This window comes from Phalacrocorax carbo, chromosome 2 (assembly GCF_963921805.1).
Source record: "Phalacrocorax carbo chromosome 2, bPhaCar2.1, whole genome shotgun sequence".
Taxonomy (NCBI): domain Eukaryota; kingdom Metazoa; phylum Chordata; class Aves; order Suliformes; family Phalacrocoracidae; genus Phalacrocorax; species Phalacrocorax carbo.
In genome coordinates, this window is record NC_087514.1 from 160,769,303 (window position 1) to 160,789,463 (window position 20,161).

The window sequence follows — 20,161 nt, forward strand, 5'->3', positions numbered from 1 at the left end:
AGAGATTAGAGGCTGTGTAAACAAATCCTGCCTCGTCTCCACTTCTGCCTTGACTTCTCTGTAGGAACGTAGCTGGGGATCTAGGCTATTCCTTGGTCTTTTACATCCTTTGGAGTTTATTTTTTAGAAGTGCTTAACGCTCTGGTCACTGGTACCTTTTTTTTTCTGAGTGTGAGGTGCTGCAGGACACTGTTCGTGGATAAGACAGGTTCTTTGTTTCTCATGTTAGATCAAAGGAAGTTTTGTAAATCTTATCCTCTTTCTCAATTAAGTCAGTGACAGAACTCACTGGGATTAAAACTGCAAGTTCATTTCCGTACAGAAATATTTAGGAAGGGCTCTCCACTAAAAACGTGAAATGACTCTGCACATTCAGTTCACATGTCTTCAGGATAAACAGATTTCAACACTCAGTACTGTAATTGCAGTGAAGATTTAGTAGAAATGCAAGGTGTCCATTTCATCATCTGTCCTAGTGCTGGATGCACTCCTGTATTCCTTTTTTTTATTTTACGATTTAGCTAAATTTCATTGTTGTTCCATGTATGTTATCTATTCAACCTACTAAAGGTCTCCAACTGTGACTGCTTATCACTAATAATTAACTCTGTAAAGTAATTAATACTATAGCAACTGTTATGTGGGAGGATACCTGCAGTGGGAGGCTAGTTACTAGGTCAAAAATGTAAAAGCAATATATAGCTGATCTGTATTCCATGTCAAAAGACTCCTGCTTAGGACCACTGGGCAATTCATATTCTAATGATATTGGGATGAAGAAAAAAATCCTTTCAGGGTATAGTTCTTATCCAATGGCAAACTCTGTTTGAGCTGGTTTAAAATGAAACCATTAGAGCCACCTTTAACCTCCCCATAGAGTATTAGAAAGATATATAGAATGTATACACTTGCTCCGTCACTTTCATACCTTCTGCAGGACAGTTGTGTCTCTAATTCATTGAGGGCCTTGCAGATTAGTGACAGAGCACTGACCTGGCACCAGTAAGGGGCTGGTGGAGAACATAGAGTGCCGATACGGAGTGCATTTTCTATGCTGGGTTTTGTTACAGGATTTGGTTAGTGTTCTAAACAAATTGTAATCTCTGAGTTGTCACCTCCTTCATTTATACATGTTACACCCTGATATGATTATAGTATCTAGTATTTCAAAAGCCTTTAAGACTAGAGCAGATTTTATTGCATTCCTTCCAGGTACAGGAAGAAAAAAACCTTAAAGCCAGTATTTTGCATGAGGCATCCCCTTCCTTACTAGTTTGTTTGGTGCTGGAACAGAGATTCCTTAGAATAAATGGTCGAAACTACAATTCCTGCACAGCTGCTCTGTTCACTCCAAGCTTTTCGATATAAGGAGGGTGTTGATCAGAACCAGGCCCAGCTCTTCACGTGGACTGACCATGTTCTCTAACCACCTAACAGGGTCTTGGGCTGCCAGCCCAGTCAGCCTTTTCCCCACACAGTTAGCATTTTTAAATGCAGAAGGGATCCAAGATGGGATCCTAATCTAAGCCCCACTGATTCTAGTGTTCTCAGCTGTCGTTAACCACTGGTATCAGTTATCACACTCTAGCAGAAAACAAGTAGGAGCTTAATTTACAATTTAACCATCAGATGAAACCTTTTCTTTTCTGATGACTTGTGTCTTTTTCCACTTCATGAACCAGACTAAATGAAACCAAAAATAAGCAGTAAGTGTTTTAAATTAATTTTGCAAGAAGAGATTGCAACAGAATAAGTGTCTCTGTGATGTACATTTGGAAAAATTCTAAGTTGTTCATTGACAGCTCATCAGGAGAAGAGCTGTTAACTACTGGAGTTGTACAGGACTGTAATTGTAGTAAGGAGCACTAGCAAATGGTGGGAAAATTACCATTTGTAGTTTACTCTTGCATTCAAAGTGGGTTTGCCTTGATTTGCATTTAGATGGGAATTCCTTCTTGTTGCTCTTCAATCCATTAGGTTTTATAAGGTACCTGCTTTTATTTTTTTTTCCTTCTGAAGTACTTGGAAGGGCATTCAGTTTTACTGCTGAACTCCAAGCTGTGCAGGTGGCACTCCTAGCACATTGGTACTGTGTCCCTGCCTTCATCAACCGGATGAAAGGAGGAGCAGAGAAGTCAGGAAAAGCTTTGAGACAGGCAGCTTTGAATTTACCTGGAAATGCCTATTTCTAAATAAAGCGCAGGTAATGTTTTTGTTGCAATGCTTGAATAAGCCTGTTCCATGCAGACTTGTGATTTGCAGCAGCATTTCTTTTTTTAGGTTGTTCTTTTTACTCTTACCTAGTCGTCAAAGACTAATATGTAATCTTTATCATTACTTAAACAATATTTGCTTTAGAATTTTTCTAATTTAGGATTAAGGCTGCTTTTTTGGGGAGGGGCACACAAAGCAAATTTACATTTGTATTAGATTGTTAGTAAAGTGGCTTTTGTACAAAATTTACACATAAAGACTTGTCACTGAGTTCTCATACTAAGACTAAATATATTTTTCTAAAGATTGGACAAAAATAGAAACAATAGAAAAAGTCTGGAAAGGACATTAAAAATTCATTTTCCCCCACAGCACGATCAACTATACGTAGATAATTCCCAACAAATGTGGTTTTTTTACCTATTGCTAAAAGCCTCCTGTGACAGAGATGTTACAGTTTTTTTCAGCAAAGTGTGCCGGTGCTTCACTGTTGTCATGTTCAGAAAGTTCTCCCAAAGTCCAGCCTAAGACTTCCTTGCTAAAGGCTGGGTAGATAACTCCTTATCCCATAGCCAGTGGACCCAGAAGGCAGTTTATCAATTTCCTGCCTGCAAAACCACATTATATTTGGAGACAGTTGTTATATTTTCCATCAGTCCTCTTTTTTTTTTTTTTTTTCCTTTTTCTAGACTAAGAAACCAGGAGGTTTTCAAGTCCTTCTCTACAGGTCATGTTTTCTGAACTCCTAGATCATTGTTGGTGCTCTTCTTTGGACTCTCGATCCATTCTCGAGTTCAGTGCCCAAACCTGAACGCAGTATCCCAGATGGCATCTAATGAGGGAATGTGTAGAATAGATTCTCCATGTCTTACCTATAACACATTTGTAGATGGTGTGATTTTTTTTCCAAGAATCTGACATTGTTGTCTGACATTTAGTTTCATTCTCAGGTCTTTTCCTTGCATCACTGCTGCAAGCCAATCCTTTCCCATTTTATTTTTGCATTTGATTGTTGTGTAACATGCTCTACTTAGCCATATCAAAGTGCATCCTGTTTTTCAAAGCATTGCATCAATTCTCAAGATTATTTTAAGTTCTAAGGCTATCCCTAGAAGAGGAGCGTCTCTTAGCATTGAGTCATTTGAAAATGTGATCAGGTAATGCATTATTCCTTTATCAAGACATCAGTGAAAACACTGAAAGATACTAGATAGAACACAGACCTCTGTAGAACCCTCTCTTAAACCCTTCCAGTTAGATAAAGAAATCTTACTACCTTCCTTGTGAATATTGTTGTGACCTTTAGCAGTCGTTTCATCTAGACTATCTGGCTTGCTAACAGGAGTGTCATGCAAGACAGTGTCAAAAGTCCTGTTAGCTCTTGTTGCGTCTGCTTACCACAAGACTTCAAGCCTGTCACTCAAGTGACTGAGACTGGCTTGGCATTGTTTGTATGTGTTGGCTGTTACTGATCTTTCTTTCCTCTGACTACGTGAAATGGGTGTATTTGTTCTCTTAGCCATCTTGGAATCAAAGTCACACTGACTAGTTTGTAGTTTCTTGGCTCCCTCCCCTCACCTTCCCTTACAGGCAGCTCAGCTAAGCAGAATGAACCTGAGACCACATGGAGATGTAGAGATCTAGTCTGCACAGAGACTGGAGTCCAGCACGCTTTTATCCCAAGTAGTTGGCTCATACAGGCCACATGAATGATGTCCTAGAAACGTTTGTTTCTCCACTGGTTGCAGAAGCAGCAGCCTAGGGTAACTTGTTCAATATGAAAAGCTACACAGTGGGTGTCTAGGCTCAGGAGAGATGAATCTCATTCAAAGCATTTTGATATAGCTTGTCTGATGGCTGCCACTAAATGATCTCTATCCCAGTGGATGCATTCCTGCTATTTCATGGAGGAGAGATGGCAGGAAACTACATCAAAATAACCTTCTGCAGATAATAATTGCTGTTCACATCCCTTGAACCATCACTACAATTTAAACACTTTGCATGTTCTTATGAAAATAATGGCATTCCTTCAATAGGACATAGGGCTAAAAGGACTCCTAGATGATCAGATAGGCTTGAACATACTCATGATAAGTGCATATATCATTTACAGGACTGATTTTACTCCTACAGAGTGTTAGTAACTCCCTTTACCGTAGAAAGCTAAAGAAAACAAGCAGAGACAAAGTAAGCAGTTACCTATTAAAATTTACTTCCCAGAAGTCCTAAAACCTCTTTTGTTTACATCCACCTTTTTATGACTTTTGCTGTTGTATCAACCTTGAGTTGTTTTACATTGCCTCTACAAAGATTGCGGGCACTGCTGTATTAAGCTTCTGCATTGGGGTTATGCCATAGGTCTGTGTTTTTCAGCATAACTAACACCCCTGTAAAATCCAAATTGAAAGAAGAAGAAATATATTCAGGTGGTTTTGCTTTTGCATATATTTCTTGTGTAAACTTTTATATATAAAATTTATTTTGCTTAGCAGTATTCAGTATACAAAGCATATACTGTCTTGTTGCACTGGGTATCTCAAACAGTTAAAATGGGTTACCTGACACACTCTGACAGCAAATATTTAAACCATAATCTAGGCAAATCCCTTGGTTATAGTTAATAGAAACCTCTTGTGGCAGTAGAACAAATAGTCACAATCAGCAGAGATTGAAATGTTACAATGTGTAATAACATCTTGGTGGGAATTATAGGTCTTTTGAAAGGCAGATCTTTTCCCCATCTTTAATCAGTAATCCTTTTGTAAAATGGCAGGCAGAGCTTGTAGAGAAACAATATCTAAGAATCTGCTAATTTGTGTCACAACGAACAAGACACTGTTTTCACCACTGATTTAAGCAGACTTAAGAGTGGGTTGTTTCCAGAAGGTGTGGTCCCACTGTCACTCCTGCCCTTGGCACTCCTTGTGCCAGTGCAGCTGGTACAACTGCGCAGGGAGTCAGATCAGGAACTGGTCTGGATAAAAAACAATCTTTTCTTTTGGTGCGTTTGGTTTTCAGCTGCATCAGTTTCCTGTTCTGACTTGCTGTGCTGCCTACAAGCCAAAAGGAGCTAGAATGCAAAGCGAGGAGGAAAATTAACACCATGATCAGCAGCTTGTTACAAAATTGGTTTAAACAAATTGTGAGACTGCAGGCAGAGTGAGGGATGCAGTTTTAATTAGTAGGCTGAAAATATTTAAAATATTTTAAATTAATACAAACTGCTTTGGTATCTCTGTGGCTGGTCAGTTATTTATTGAGAGCTTAAAAGTCTTAAAAATACAAACATTGGTAAGAGCAAGTAGCTTGAACTCAGCATTGTGTGCTGAGGTGCCTGAGGGCCAGCTCCGGGCGTTAACACCCCCGGGCGTTAACACCCCCTCACGCCCGGCACGCCTGCGAACAGCTCTGTAGCAATGGTGGGGCAGCGGTTTTGGTTTTTTTGTTCTTCAAGTGTGATTTTTAAACTAGGATCATCTGGTCTGACCTGCTGCACAATGTGAACCGGAACGTCACTAGCTAATCCCTGGGCCAAGCCCCCCTGACCGCTGGCGGAGCCGAAGCGCGTTATGGAGAGGGCGCCCAGCCGCCAGGCCGCCTCCCTCCGCCTCAGGAGGCTGCTCCCAGGGTTAGGACCGGCTTTGACAGTGGCGCGCCTGTCGTGGAAGACGCTAACATTTGGGTTAATCTGGAATTGTCACTTCTCGAACGTTTTAAGTGGAAACCAGCGGGTAGCCCGGGATGGCGGCTCGGCCCAGTGCCGGAGCTCCCTGTCCTCCCTGTCACACACGGGGGAAACCCTCTCAATCCCACCCCCACCCCCCCGGCGGGCAGTAGAACCGTCGGCTTCCCCGCCGCTGCCTTGCAGGTGAACGCGCGGGACCATACCAACTCCGTCTCGCGGGGGGAGCGGAGGGCTTGCCCCCCCCTCCGCCTCCTCTTGCATCGCTCTAGTCCAAAGCAGCCAGGCGAAGGACCGAGCCGGCGGAGCGGGCTGCGAAAGGCGGTCGGCCTGGCAGAGCTCCTGGGGCAGGAAACCTCTCCCTCCTCCTCCTCCTCCTCTCCCTCCCTTTTGCGCGAGGAAGTGGTAGTTACCGTCCCCTCCCGCTGCCGACCAACGGGCTTGACTGCAGCAAAATGGACCGTACCAATCCCGCCTCTGGAGGGGGGTATGGGGGGGGAGGCGGCGACGAGGTGTGGCGGGAAGCGCTGTCCTGCGACAGGGCGCCCGCCTCCCCGTGCGTCCGAAGGGCCGCCACCGGCGGCTCCCTCCGTGCCGGGGAGCGGCGGCGCCTGCGGGAGGCACGGCCGCGGGGAGCGCGGGGGCTGGAGGGTTAATAATGGGCCGGGCGCAGCCGCCGCTGCCGCGGCGGGGGGAGGAAGGGCGAGTCCCGGTTCCTCCCCCCTCAGTGTGCGCGGGGTGTGTGTGAGCGGCGGCGCGCACCGAGCGGGGCGTGTGTGGGAGGCCGAGGGGCAGCCGCCGCCGCCCGGCCGCCTTCCCTCCCCTCAGCGCTCGGCGGGAACCGCACCCTCCGCACTACTCCGATGCCGCCGCGGGGCCGGTGAGTCCGCGCCTGGATGCTCATCTCCTTCTCCTCTCTTCCCTCCCGCAGGCGGCGGCGGCGGCAGCGGCTCCGGCTCCCTCTCAGCTCCCGGCCGCCTCCGAAGGGATGCTGGAGAAACTAGAGCTCGAAGATGAAGGTAAAAATTCAAGGAAAGGGAGGGGGGTGTGTGTGTGGTGGTGTCCGGGGGCGTGCCGGCGCACCCGGCGGGGTCTGGGCGGCGGAGGGCAGCGGGTGTCCCCCGCCCGCGGCGGGGGGGGGGGTTGCGCCATGCCCGGCGGTGCCGCCGCCCGCTCCGGCCGTGTCCTTGCGGGGCGGGTCGCAGCCTTCCCTCCCCATCCCTCTACCGTCTTTTGTCCCGGCGGCGGCAGCCCGGGCTACGCGCGCAGGACATGCCCACGCAGGACGTGTCCGCGCCTCCCGGGCCGCGGCCGCTTCGGCGGTGCGGGCTTCTCATCTGCGGCTCCAGTCGCCGGCATCCCCGGCACCGGGGGGAAGGCGACCTTCCTGGCATCCCCGCCTCCTCCTTCAGAACACTCACTCTCCTCGAATACATCTGCGATACCAAATATAGGCTTTGAGAGCGAGGTGCGAGCAATGATGGGAAGCTTTTTCAGCGAAAGCTTCTACTCCGTATGGATATGCACACATCCGATTAAAGCGGGCAGCTGTAAACTAAATTTTCCATGTGTGGCTGCTCTCTTACGCTGTTCTTAGCTGTCCTGTTAAGAACTGCAGTTTAACAGAGTGCAGTTCTTGATAGGGAAACTCCTGGCAAGTTTTTGTATCTTGTAGGCGCTAAACGGTGCCGTGTAGAAGCATGAACGTTTCTTCTCGAACTTGCACAAAGCATTCGGTTACCTCTGAAAGATCCATATTGAGTGTCTCGAGCTTTCATTTTCAGAAATGATTGGATTAGTGGATGCAAATGTGGACGCATAGTTAATCTCTATGCTCAGTATTGTAAAGTGGCCAAGACTTAATGGGATGTGGGTTTTTTCTGTAGCTGGTAACTGGTATTGTAAAATATAGGGCAAATATTTAAGGAAAACTTTGAAAATAGTAGGCTGAGTCATTCTGTGAAAAATATCTAAGCCGGTATGCTAATAAGCCAGCTTCTTGGTTACTAGCATGCTTTCCACAGTTGTGGGGCTGGTCTGAAAAAGTAACACCTTTTATTTTAAGCTTTCTGTGTGCAAGAAAAAGGAAGGTCTTAACAACTGGATTCTTTAAGTTGTTGGCGTGTTTTTTTTTTTTTAGAAGTCCAGACAGAGTTTGAATTGCAATGAAATACCTCTGCCTTTGTGAATCCTGAACATGATTAAATATGCATATTTGGTGCAAGGGATTTGGTGTTAACTTGTAGCTTTTTTTCCCCCCTCTCACTGTTTAACTGTTTTTAATTAGGCCTTCATTTCATGCTTACGGAGAGTTAGAAAGTTATCGACTTACATATTTCTTTTTTTATAAAGCTTGTTACTGCTGGATAGGAGATCCTAAAACCTGCTGAATCACTAATAGTTAAGCCATTTTAAAAGCTATTTTAAACAGCTTATAAGTTTAGATACCTGAAAAGGATGTCTAGGATTAAAAAAAAAAATAAACCACCATCAGTTTTTAGATGCCTTTGCAATTTTAACAGTGTAACATAGTATTGTTAGGAGTTGCTTAATTAGACTAAATATTTGTGTGTGTTTTCTAAAACACTGCAATAAGATAACCTAGGTTCTTCAGAAAGTTTGGTAGTGTTTTACATTTTTTTTCCTGGTTTTCAAGCTTCTGTTTTGCTTTGTGTCTCAATTCATTTAGCTTGAAGACTAAGGCTTTGTCTGTGGGTACTCAAGCTGGGAGGGTAAGAGCAGTTCAGGGATCTGTCAATGCCTAATAGCAAACCTGTGACCAGTTTGAAGTAGTATGTGAATTTGGAAAGGAAGCAGTTGCCTTCCTAGCCTTTCACACTTAATGAAACCTGGCTTTATGCCTAATTTTAAAGCCAAGTGAAAAGGATGTAGAGTGCGGTATTCAGAAGGTAGAATGTAAGTAAAATGAAGAGTGTGAACGTCAGGCCAAAACTTACGGTCCAGAATGCTTCTGTATGAGGAGGCCTATAGAAGGAAATTGAGATGCAGATGGAAATGCAGCAGCTTAGTTGCAGTACATGTTTTGTGACCTAAATTTTTGCACTAGTTGCTGTAGTTGTATTTGTGCTAATATTGGGGGTGGGGGAGTAAAATGACATCTGATGGTGTTTACTTTTTTGTTGGATGGCAAATAGTAAGTGATCAGAAGTTGAGAAACTTCTTTGAAATCCTGGGAAGTGGCTGTAGTCACACTGTAACTGATGATCTTTTGTCAAACTTGGTCTCTCCACTGATACCTAAAACGGTTAGTTAAGTGAGAAATTTGAAACTTGTTTTGAAACTGCTTTTCTGACTGCCTCTACTTTTGAGTATTTCCTCTTGCTAGCTTTCTGATTTCGGTATCCATCAACAGTTGCTAACTGTCTTGTGTATCAAATTATGCTGCAGTTTTCTTGAAACAGAGAGCTTAATAAAAAGAGCGGAAAAATAAGGCTCAATGTGTGTATTGAATACCATCCAGCATGCTGAAATGGATTTTTGTTTGTCATTCTCCTCAAAGGTTACACAAATGAGAATCCGAAAGCACAGAAGGCATTCATTTAATTTGGATTCCAATTAAGAGGGTTAAATTGAAAAAACAGTACTAGAAAGATTTATAATCTAAGTAGTACTGTAATGAAATATGCAGAGTCTAGCCTGATGATGTGATTTCTAAATAAAATGGTACTGTTAACTAAAGGGCAATTTTTTCATATATGTCCCTTATATGCAAAGAACATATATAAACTATTTTTTACATAATTAGTGTGGACAGTATTAGTCATGATGTTATAGCTGCAGAAGGAAGTGCTGATCGTCTTTCTGGTTTAAAATGTCTTTACTTCATATATCTAGCTGGATTCTCTAAGATCAGTGCAACTTCTTATTGTTTGTCACTAGTTCTGTCTAGCATTGGCTTAATGCTGCTCTTGTGATGTGTAAGAGCAAATCTTAGTGTGATGCTGTTAAACAGCATCAGCTGCACTACAGCTGAGAGGGGACGGGCAGTAGGCTGATGATGTGCGCGGAGAAGGACTGGATAGGCCAGTGGATATTTATTTTATTTAGGACTCCTGAAAGGACCTTTTCCTTAGAGCAATCAGAGTGGAAAAGTAAAAACTCTCATTAAAGAAGTCCAGAGTCTCTTTTTAACTGAAAGATGCTCTAGAGTAAAATATTCTGAACTCATCCTGCTCAGTATTCCTTGGATGGGAATGACCTACCCATGTCTCCTCCAACAGTATGAAAGCTACCTGTTGGTGGGTGTGGAGTTTCTTGATGTAGCCTGAAATAGGTTAGTGCTGAGACCTGTCATGAATGTATATAAACGATCAAAAACTGGTTGTCTTCATACATACTGTGGGTTTGCTTGCTCAGCTCTAGTGTTTGTGCAGTCATGTTTCTATATTAAGGTGGTTTTCACTTCTGATCAATGTCAAAGGTGGTGTTGGGTTTTATTTTATGGAGGATACAATGAGCTTGGAAAAGAGCAAGGAGAAATTATTCTGAAGATCTAATATGAAAAAGGGTTTTAGTTAACGATTTACACTTACTAGCTTTAGTTTGTTAAGCTGGAATTCCAGAAGTGGTTGTGTTCCAACAGTTACCTGTGCTGTGAGAGGAGAAACTGGATTAGAGTAGAAAATGAGAAGCAATTGCATGCCTGTCAATTGTATTGATTTAACTGGTACAGTTTTAGCATGTTATTTTGGAAACTTGCTTTGTTGCAATGTTGGCTCTCATCCATGTTAATCTCTTCCATTTGCTTAGCTTGGGTAATAGAGTAGTAGCTACTGAAAGCAGAATTAACTACTTTTCTGTGGCATCCGCTAACCTGGGGAGTCTTTCCGAGGTATTTCCTGCAGACAGTTAAGTTAATTGCAGGGTTCTCCTGTATGTGTGCTTAATTCCTGGTCTGGAAAAAAGAATTCTGCAAAGCACGTCCAGCAATTGTGTCATCAGTGTCATGGGGCTGATGTGCTCGCTCTTGAACGCTCTACTCCTCTGGATTGTTGCACAAGACAGCATTTAGACATTTATTTGATAAACAGTTTGTTAGAGTGGAATCTCTCCTAGTAATGCTCTGGCCTTCATCTCACTCCTGTATCATCCATCTCTTCTGTCATGTGCTCGTTCCTGGCTGTCTCCTGAAAGAGACTTTCACCAGTAATTGCACCTCCTCCTAACTAATTGTTCTTGTCTGGGTCATTCATTCCTTGCTCTGCAGATTTTCTTATTGTTTCTTATCAAAAGTAGTTTGTTATTGAGCTCTTCCTGTCTGCCAGCCTCCTTCTGTCAACTGAATCAATGTATGAAAATGGATGTCACTTTGGGGCCAAAAATAGTTAAAAGAAGCTTGTAATAAAGTGCATGTCAATGTGCATACTAGATTTTGTTGAATTCCTAAGACTGAAGGATCAAGTGCTCAGGTTAGGAGATAGTAAAGTTAAGGTGTTCTTTTGCAATTGTAATTCATTTATAATAAACGTTCATTACGTGATTGTTAAAGCTGATGCTCTCTGAAGTAATGAAACGGCATTTTGCCCACAGGGTGTGCTTTGAGATATCAGGGTACATGGTGATAATAATGGGGGGTGTTTTACGTGAACTTTTCCACAGCAGATTAGAATCCCAAGTGGACGTAGCAAGAAATTATTAAGCAGAGATGATGATTCATAGTAATAGACTTCTTATGGTCTTAAAGTTTGGGATTATTTTCTCTTCCTGCTTTAGAGTTACTTCGTGGTGTGATATGAGAGGCACAATAGCAGATACTAAAAAAAATCTTAGTGCTTTTCGACCTGGCTCTCTGATCTGAAGTAACGCAGAACACTTGCAGCTGAAACTATAGACAATCGTTGATTCCATTGAATTTACTCAGTTTATATTTTCTGTTGTTCTGCAACACAGAATATCACTGGGATGATGGGCTTTCTTGAGATGCACTTTCCAGAGTTGTTAAAGGATAACGTATCCGAGTATTCCAATGTTCAGCTTTATTAGTTTACACAAGAAATAATGATCAAGTGCCCTGCTGTCCTAGGCAACCTCCTGTCCTTTGGCTGCCAGTTTGCTACATAGCAACATCATAGGTTCCCACCCCCCACCTCCTGGAAATTTCCGTGTTCAAAGTTGAGGGATTAAAATTATGTATAGAATTATAGGTAATTAGAAGTATAAAATTTTAAGTGAGCAGTGCAAAAGAAGCTATTGGGAGTTTTGTTGTCTTTGATGAAGGCTGTTCCCGCAGTCCGCACATAGGCCTGTACAAGTGTTGCATGTGGTGGTTCCTGTCGGCCCAGCGCTCACTATCTCTGAGCCATCCAAACTGTTCTCCTGCTCCTGTGTAAGATAGGACTCTCTTATTCTTAGCATGGTATTTAGTCTTACAATGAGGAAAGCCCTACTCTGTCTTGACTAGGAAGTAACCAGTCCACAGCAGCTAAAGCATGCAGTCTTTCTCTGGTAAGGCTTAAAAGGTTTTGTTTCCTATCTGGGAAGCGATGCTTTAGTACAGCAAAAGAGACACAGGGCGTGCTCTAAAACTCTCTGCTTTGGATCTTGGGGGATGCAGCAGATTCTTGATGGAAAAGCTTTTATAAAATTTTAATGTGTTCAAAATAATCGTGTTCCCTAACTTGTTCTCGGAAACAGTGAAACCATTCGGGCTGAGACTTCCTAGAAAAAAACTATGGAAAAAATGCTTATGAGGGCAATGAGTCCATGTAATTTGTTTGGGAAAGCAGCAAGCAACTGAAAATGGTTTCACAGGAAGCATTGGGGCTGACTGTGTCCAGGTAGTGTTGCACCTGCATGATTTGCAAATGTTATCTTCCAAGTGTGAGCCATTATTGGCCAGCAGCTATCTGTGAGGAATATGAAGACAGCCTGGTGTTCTCCTATACTTGAAAGACATTACTGCTTTGGGTGTATGCATACATGCTAGTATCTGGTGGCCAGTGTGATGGACTGTTGTACAATAACTTTCACTAGCTACTCTTGCTAGTGCTGTCACTTTCATCTGCATCAGATGAGGGACAATGTCAAATCTGCTAATAACTTCCCTGCAGAACTTCCTTGATCCAGAAGCTGTTTGGCTTGTTAGTGGATTATCACAGTTGATAAACAACTGCTTGATAGAAGGTGGAAGGCTTTTTTTATAATCTCAACTTCCAAGTGTCCTGAGAACCCATGGATTTGGAAGTATTTCGTTTATAGCATTGTGTGCTTGAGTAACGATAGACGTGGAAGATGTGACAATATCAGTATTGCCTTACAGATGACTGCAAGATGCTGTTACTTGCCTGTGACTGCTTTGCTGAGCATTGCCAGGATTGAGTAAGGTGACTATAGTCTTTTCCTCAAGGAACTTCCTAGGTGGTTGTCTGCAATGTTCTGTCCGATAGACCTCGCCAGTGCCGTGCAGGTGCAGGGAAGAGAGTATAGATGAAACAATATTATTGTCGTGGTAGTTTGATAACCTCAGCTGTTAAATTTGGCTGTTGTCAAGGCAGTACCCTTGAAAAACGCAGTGCCTTGGGGCATGGCTGAGTACTAAATGAAGGTGACTTGGTTTAAACTGAAGTAATGCCAATGTGACAAGAATGATAGTGGAGTATTTGCATAAGTTGGCTCAATCTAGCTGTTGCTAAACAATCATAAGAAATGCTTCTGCTTACTAATCATTTGCAACAGTTGTGACTGCCCTTTAAGATAGGACTTTTTATAATGTGTTTTTGATAACTTGAGCTTTGTCTGTGGAGCCTTTCTTTAAGTCAGGTCATTTACATCAATACTGCTTTTTGTTAGGAGCTTGCTCTTTGGGTGGCACTTCTGCTGTCTCAATTACTTTAGTGGTTCAAATATTTTGACTTCCAGAACTTACAACTATACTAGCATTGCATGGATTTTGGGGGGAAGTAGATAAGTCTGAAACATCCTAAGGATTGTAACATTTCTAACATAAGTACAGGAATTGATGGTAGTGTTTTTCATAACAGTTTCTGCATCTTGAAACAAAATGTACCTCTCCATACTGAGACCATTTGGCTTCGATGTGTGTTGTGGTGGGCTTTACTGTAGTGGCTCTATGAGTAGAGAAGACTGACAAAAGGAAAATCTGGGAGTTTAGCGGAAAGTCCTTCTGTGGAAGGGTTGCACCAATGACTAGGATGAACTTATAACCAAAGCAGTTGAATACAAATACAAGCATAACTATGTTAGAGCAAAGGTGAATTTGACTTCTGGATGTCCAACTTGGCATCTAGATGGAGCTTGGAAAAGCGTAAATAACCCTATCCTTATAAGAGTGAACCACATCTAAGAGGTTTTTGAATGTGAGGTGCATATCTTCAAGGTAGCTTTCGAATACTATTTGAATAAATCTAACTTGTTTTTAGATTGTTTCACCGTCTGCTGAATTTTATATGGGTTTTGCTGTTTTAAGTGAACCAGTTTGGTGAACTTGCCCATTTTGACTGTGGCAGAAGTTAAATGGCACTCCTACGTTTTGACTAGAAGCAGTTTTCATATGCTGTAGACCAGTGGTTTTATTTGTGGTGTGATTTTTTTGTTTGTTTGTTTTAGGGTGGGGTTCTTGACATTATTTTGTTTTCCTCTGTGTACTGTGACTGATTATTTTGTTCTGACACTGGGCGTTTTAAGAAACAGAATGAAACTTTTTTTTTTCCTACCATTCCCTTACACTGTGGTGGTATTTGCTGCTGTTTAGTTTGTTTCTACTGATGCAGACAGAGGAAGAAGATATCTGAGGTGCTGGAGAAGGGAGCGGACTGGGATAGGCTTAGAAAGGGGCCATTCATGAGATCAGGAATTTGGAACTTGTGTTAAAGGAGGAAACTAAAAGGCTTTGCTCATTTATCTTAGTGAAAGGAAAGCCAAGAAGGGATGTGATAACACTGTATGTATGAAAACATCCTGTAAGGGGTGGGAAGGGGGTAAACACTAAGGAGGAAAATTAACTGAAGAACAACCTTGGCACAAGAACAAATGGATATAAACTCTTCCTGTATAAGCTTTGAAATAGTATTCTAACTTCCAGCATAGTTACTGTAGAAGTGAGTTTGTAAGAAAGACTTTTAATGCTTTGAATCACTTCAGGATGGAGCGGGATCAGTCAGTGAAAGGGATTGCGTGGTTGCCTTTAACAGAAGCCTCTGAATGTGTAGAAGTGTAGAAGGTGAATGCTTTGCTCTACACAGGCAGTTGCATGTATCTTTCCTGCCATAGCCTTGCTTGAACTCCCTAGTATTTTTAAGTCAGTTACTCTTAAAAAAAAAAAAAAAAAAAAGTGTTAAAAAATTTAAAAAAACCCAAACCAACAAAAAAAAAAAAACAAAACAAAGCCAAAAAAAGCCCCGAACAACAAATCCCAATGGTGCTCTGTATAGACATTATGTGAGTTCAGAGGAAGATCAGCTTTGGGTGATCTTCCTCTCTCTATCTGTGGTATGGAGAATGGATCAATAGAATTTCTAAACTAGGTTCCAGAAAATTGTATCCGAATGTACTGTATTGAAGGTGTGTTGGATCTCACCTGCTTTAGTTAGGAAACTGCTAATACTTTTTCTGTGTAGCTTTAAGCTACACCTGCCATTAGGTAAACCTCTTAAGTGGTATACTGAAACAGCACCCTTCATAATCTGTTAAAGTGTGCATACAGATCCATAAATGCTAATAAGAAATAGTAATAATTATTTAGAAAATGTTGGCTGCATAGGGAGGGAAGGAGAGGAAATGCGTAAGGGGAGACTAGAGAGAAATAAAAATGTAAGCACTGAAGCTTCATGTTAAGATATTTTAAATAGTCATTCAGGATTTGAGACCAACAGTTTATTAGACCTGACAAAACTGTTTCTCCAACAAACATAGTCCAAAGTCCTTAAGACTTAAGCCTAAAAATTATTTCTTCCTTAAAGCATTATATAAAAGATGCTTTGAGTTTAGGTTGTTAGTCTTCAGTGGAAGATCTCCTACAGATGAGATACTTGGCCTGTTCAGCAAAGATATGGCTGTGGCTTGTGAAGATGCTTGTCTTGTGAATAATACTTTGGTTAAGCTGCTTGTTTAGGTTTAATCTTAAACTAATTCTTAGAAGACTTAAATGGCTATCTCTTTTCCAAAGCATGTGCAAACTGTGTATGTAGTAGGACTTATGCTTGCTTTAAATAAATAGCAAAAGTTCAAATTGTTTACCAGTCTTGCAGTTCGGATACTGAGGATACAGGCTGGTTTATTCATTCATTAATCTCATATCTTAGACCTTCCTTGAATTCAACTCTCCAGCGTATGGTTGCTGATATTAATATTCAGAGGCTTAATATTTTTAGTTTCTTGTTTTTTGTGGCCTGCGTCTTGCAATCTTGAAGAACATGCCTGCATTCCAGACAGGCGACATCTTAAATTAGATCTTTGTTTGGGATGCTTAGGGAAAAATCGTAGTGCTTGTTGTCAAGGGAAGATCTTGAATGTGTTTTAGAAAATTCCTCAGGTCAACTTATTCTTTATTGTGGTGAAAATCTTAGAAGCCTTGTTAGGTTGCAGGCTGACGTGGCTACCTCTATTCACAAAATCACGGTGATGCAGCTTTCCTCAAAGCACAAATCTTTAACTTTGACCAAAAGTAGATTTAAGTGATACTGGGCTGTTTCAAAAGCATTCAGTTGGACTTCTGATACTTTTTACCAGTTAGTCCCTAAACAAGGCATCTCTTGCTTGTAAACAAATAAGCTTCTCTGCCTGCCTGGACAAGAAACTTCAGAGTTACTACAATTAGCACTGGAATGTGAAGTTTCCTAAGCTGCTCATCACTTTTTCTGTCTGCCTCAAATTTCACATAATAATTTGATTTTCGGCACTCCTAGTGGAGAGCTACAGTAAAAAAGTATTAACCTCTCAGCCTATTTACCAGGACTTACTAACTCCAAAAAATGAGGAACAAAATTCAGTGCAGGATTTTGAAGTGTCCTATGAATACAGGTAAGATTGTGTTTCAATCTGAATCTTTCATTGTTTCAGGCAGCTATTTGTATCAGTTTTCTCTTACAAGTCTTGGCTACTTCTGAACTTCAGAGATATTTAAGCCTCAAAACCAGAAAAGCAGCTCTTTTGAAGTATTCTCAGAACTAATAACCTTTTTTGTTCTTCACTGAAGCAGGATGTGCTTATGCAGTTGTGGGCACTTGCCTCATGCCATGTCTGAGGCCTTAAAGGAAGGAGACTGTACAATGTCCTACGGTTGCTTTGTTCTGTCTAACCAGCTTCTGGAATGCTTTAATAGCTCTCTAACAGCTGGGGTGGTTTTTTTTGTTTATTTGGTTTAAGCAAACTGCCTTTTCTTCCCTAATTCTGCTGTAGTATATCAAATTAATAACAAAGCAGTTCTTTTTCAGTAGTACTGATATTTAGTCACTCCCCTAATTTGCACTCATCCAACTGAGCATTCCTTTCAGATTCTGGTATTCTCTGAAAGATCACGTAAACTCCAAACCACTTACAAATTCAGTTTGAAGAGATGAGGTTTCAAGTCTTGCAGCCATTTCTGACTCTTACTGCAAACTCTTTGAAGCATGTTCTATTTCTGTTTTGAAGATCACTAAGGAGAATGCTGAATAAAATGAAGCCCCGATCCTCTGAGACTCTCTTGCAATGTTTTCCCTATGAAATGTCAAGCTACTGGTAAAAGCTCTTCCAGAGTGACTTGTCTTTAGTTTTCTACATGTAGCACGAACTTGCATGCTATTCTGCGCTCACTGATTCGCATTAGATGGACCTTCCAAATGTTCCAACTTTGAGAAGAGCTTGAACTGGAGTTCATATCTTCTTTAAAAAACACAGTTGTCATCCAGTCTTGCAAACCCACTGGAAAAAAAAGACCTCTTACTGGTCTGGCTGCAGCTGGGATTGATTTCTACGCAGCTACCTCGTGGTGATTCTACTGTATCTTTTCCACCTGTAGTATCCAGGCTTCCTTTGAAATCAGTGTCTCAGGTGTACTGTGATTTGTTCATTTCGTTTGTTAATTTTGTGTCCACTCTTTTTTTTTATCCAGCTGAGCATTTTATAACAGAGTTAAAAGCTGTTCTGTTCTTGACACAACCACATTGGCTTTCTTCTTTGCTTTAGGTGCTTATAAATAGACTGGTTTTAATAACTTGCTTTGATAGGTACCTAAGAATTCTGATTGGTTTTGAATTTCTTTGGCTTTCCTTTTGACTGGTACTGTATCTTCTTCATGAACTTGCAGAGTTCAGGAATGGTTATTTTTTAACTAGGGCGACTCCTGTTTACGAACATAATAACCTGCTCTCTCTGCATCAAGCAACTCCTTGTGACAAGGGGGAAAACATCTCAATGACCGTAATGATCTAAAATGACTGAGCAGTTGCATAAACTCTAGAATTCAAAAGACATTCTAAAACGTGTGCAAAAAAAAGCATAGATGCAAGCAGTCCTGAATGTTATGTTTGAAAGTATCTTAAGCAAATACAAATATAATTCCTGAACTGTTTTAAGATGTGTTATAGGTTTTTTTGTTACTGTTATTAGAAATTATTAACCTTTTTTCTGAAGACTTGAATGACAAGACACTGTGCGCTTACTTTTTCTTTTCGTTTTTATTTACTTGTTATTTTACCTATTCTCCCCTTATTTTGTATACCTCTAGGCCCTCTTCCTATTTGTAGGATGAGGAACAGTTAGCAGGGGAGAGCTTGCTTATGCTAACATTGTCCCTGTGTGCTCATGCTTCCTTTTAAAATGCTATTCTTCCTGTCACGTCATGTATTCATGCTGTAATATGTAATTGAATTAATCTTAGATCACTGAAGAAGCTTCTGATGCAGATCTCTATACATACTTCCTATCGCTCCTTTGTATCAGAGTATCTTACACCTGTAAACTTGCTAAAAGCTTGCTTTAGCTGCCAGCTCACGCGTTCCTTTGGATCGGGGTGGGAAATGTTCAATCTGCAACATCTGTATCATATAGCCTGTGGCTGCATGAATAATGCTGCTGTGTAACTTTAATGTGTGGTCTGCCAGGATATTTTATAGCTCTCTGCAGCTTTCAGAAAACAAAATCTTGTCTCTGTCACTACATCCTTTCTTTGTGGTTTCTTGCATTTGAAATCCTTTCAACTTGTGATGGAATACTCAACTCCTATCACTGTCATCATATGACTTCTTATGTATTAGACTTTAAACCTGTTTGGGTTTTTTCCACCTCTAAAATTGGAAGTAGTCCTTTGCTAGCCTTGGTTGCAATCTCTGCAACAAACTTGTGCCAAGCATGTTCTAAAAACTTACTGACGATTTATCGCCTGCCACATAGAGCAGGCATCCCTGTAACCATCTCTTCCCACTTTTTCCATCCTTTTTTTTTTCTCACAACTTGGTCTTATGCTGTGACTGATTACATGGGTGGTTATTTTGGTTGGGGCTTTTTTTTTCTGGGAAAAGCTTCCTCTTGAATAAACAGAAATGAAATGATACAGTACAACATCACTTTTTTTTCCTGTGCTTGCCCTTCTTAAACTATGTTAATATTCTTCTCCTACCAAGTCTGACATTGATTCGGCTTCTGGTGTCTTGTTTCTTGTCCACTGTTTTCAGTGCTCTTGGCTCTTTAGCAGACAGCTCAGCAGACTGCAAAACCATGCCCTCTTACTGCATTATTCTGTGACAAAATTGCAGTTTCATGTTCTTTCCCATGCTTTTCCCATGAAAAGCAGCTCCCGTGCTTTTCACAGGATATACCATGTACATTTTAATTTGTCAGTGTATCATTCAAACCTATCTAGAAATCTAACAAATTAGTCATATTTCTCTTAGAAGGTAGGTTGAAGTAAAGCTGTTGCTCATGATCACAGCAACATACTGTACATGGTGTAGTCCTGGATTTCTTTTCAGAATCTGTTCCTCTCTGTCCCTTAGCTGAGGAATGCTGATAAAATCCTACCTGAGCATTTGATTCCTGAAACCTTGTTCTTGGAATGCTGCTTCTTCATTCGGATGCCTCCATTTCCCTTAAAAGTTATGTTTTGGGGACTGTTGGTGAGCTTGTAGAGACATCTGAGGAAAAGTTTGTCGTTCTTGTTATGTAGTGTCACTGTTGCTCTTGGAGTGGATCCACTATACCCATTCTGGAAGTTTTTTCAGATCTATTGGTGTGTTGTGTTAATGACTTACACTAGAACTACTACCATCTCCTGTCTTGTAAAAGTTCTTGGAGAGGTTATCAAGG

At 41.4% G+C, this 20,161-nt stretch overlaps 1 protein-coding gene across 6 annotated transcripts in view; it reads left to right on the forward strand.

Annotated features, from left to right (window-relative positions):
- Positions 1-20,161, forward strand: part of PRKAG2 (protein kinase AMP-activated non-catalytic subunit gamma 2) — a 231,489-nt gene that overhangs the window by 171,899 nt on the left and 39,429 nt on the right. For 5 of the 6 annotated variants that reach the window (XM_064445079.1, XM_064445080.1, XM_064445081.1 and 2 more), the window contains one exon: positions 6,831-6,918. In XM_064445079.1, the coding sequence (XP_064301149.1) occupies positions 6,831-6,918 (88 nt within the window). Of the gene's footprint in view, positions 1-6,439; positions 6,520-6,830; positions 6,919-20,161 lie in introns of those variants that run through there. The other variant, XM_064445084.1, reaches the window with a different exon arrangement.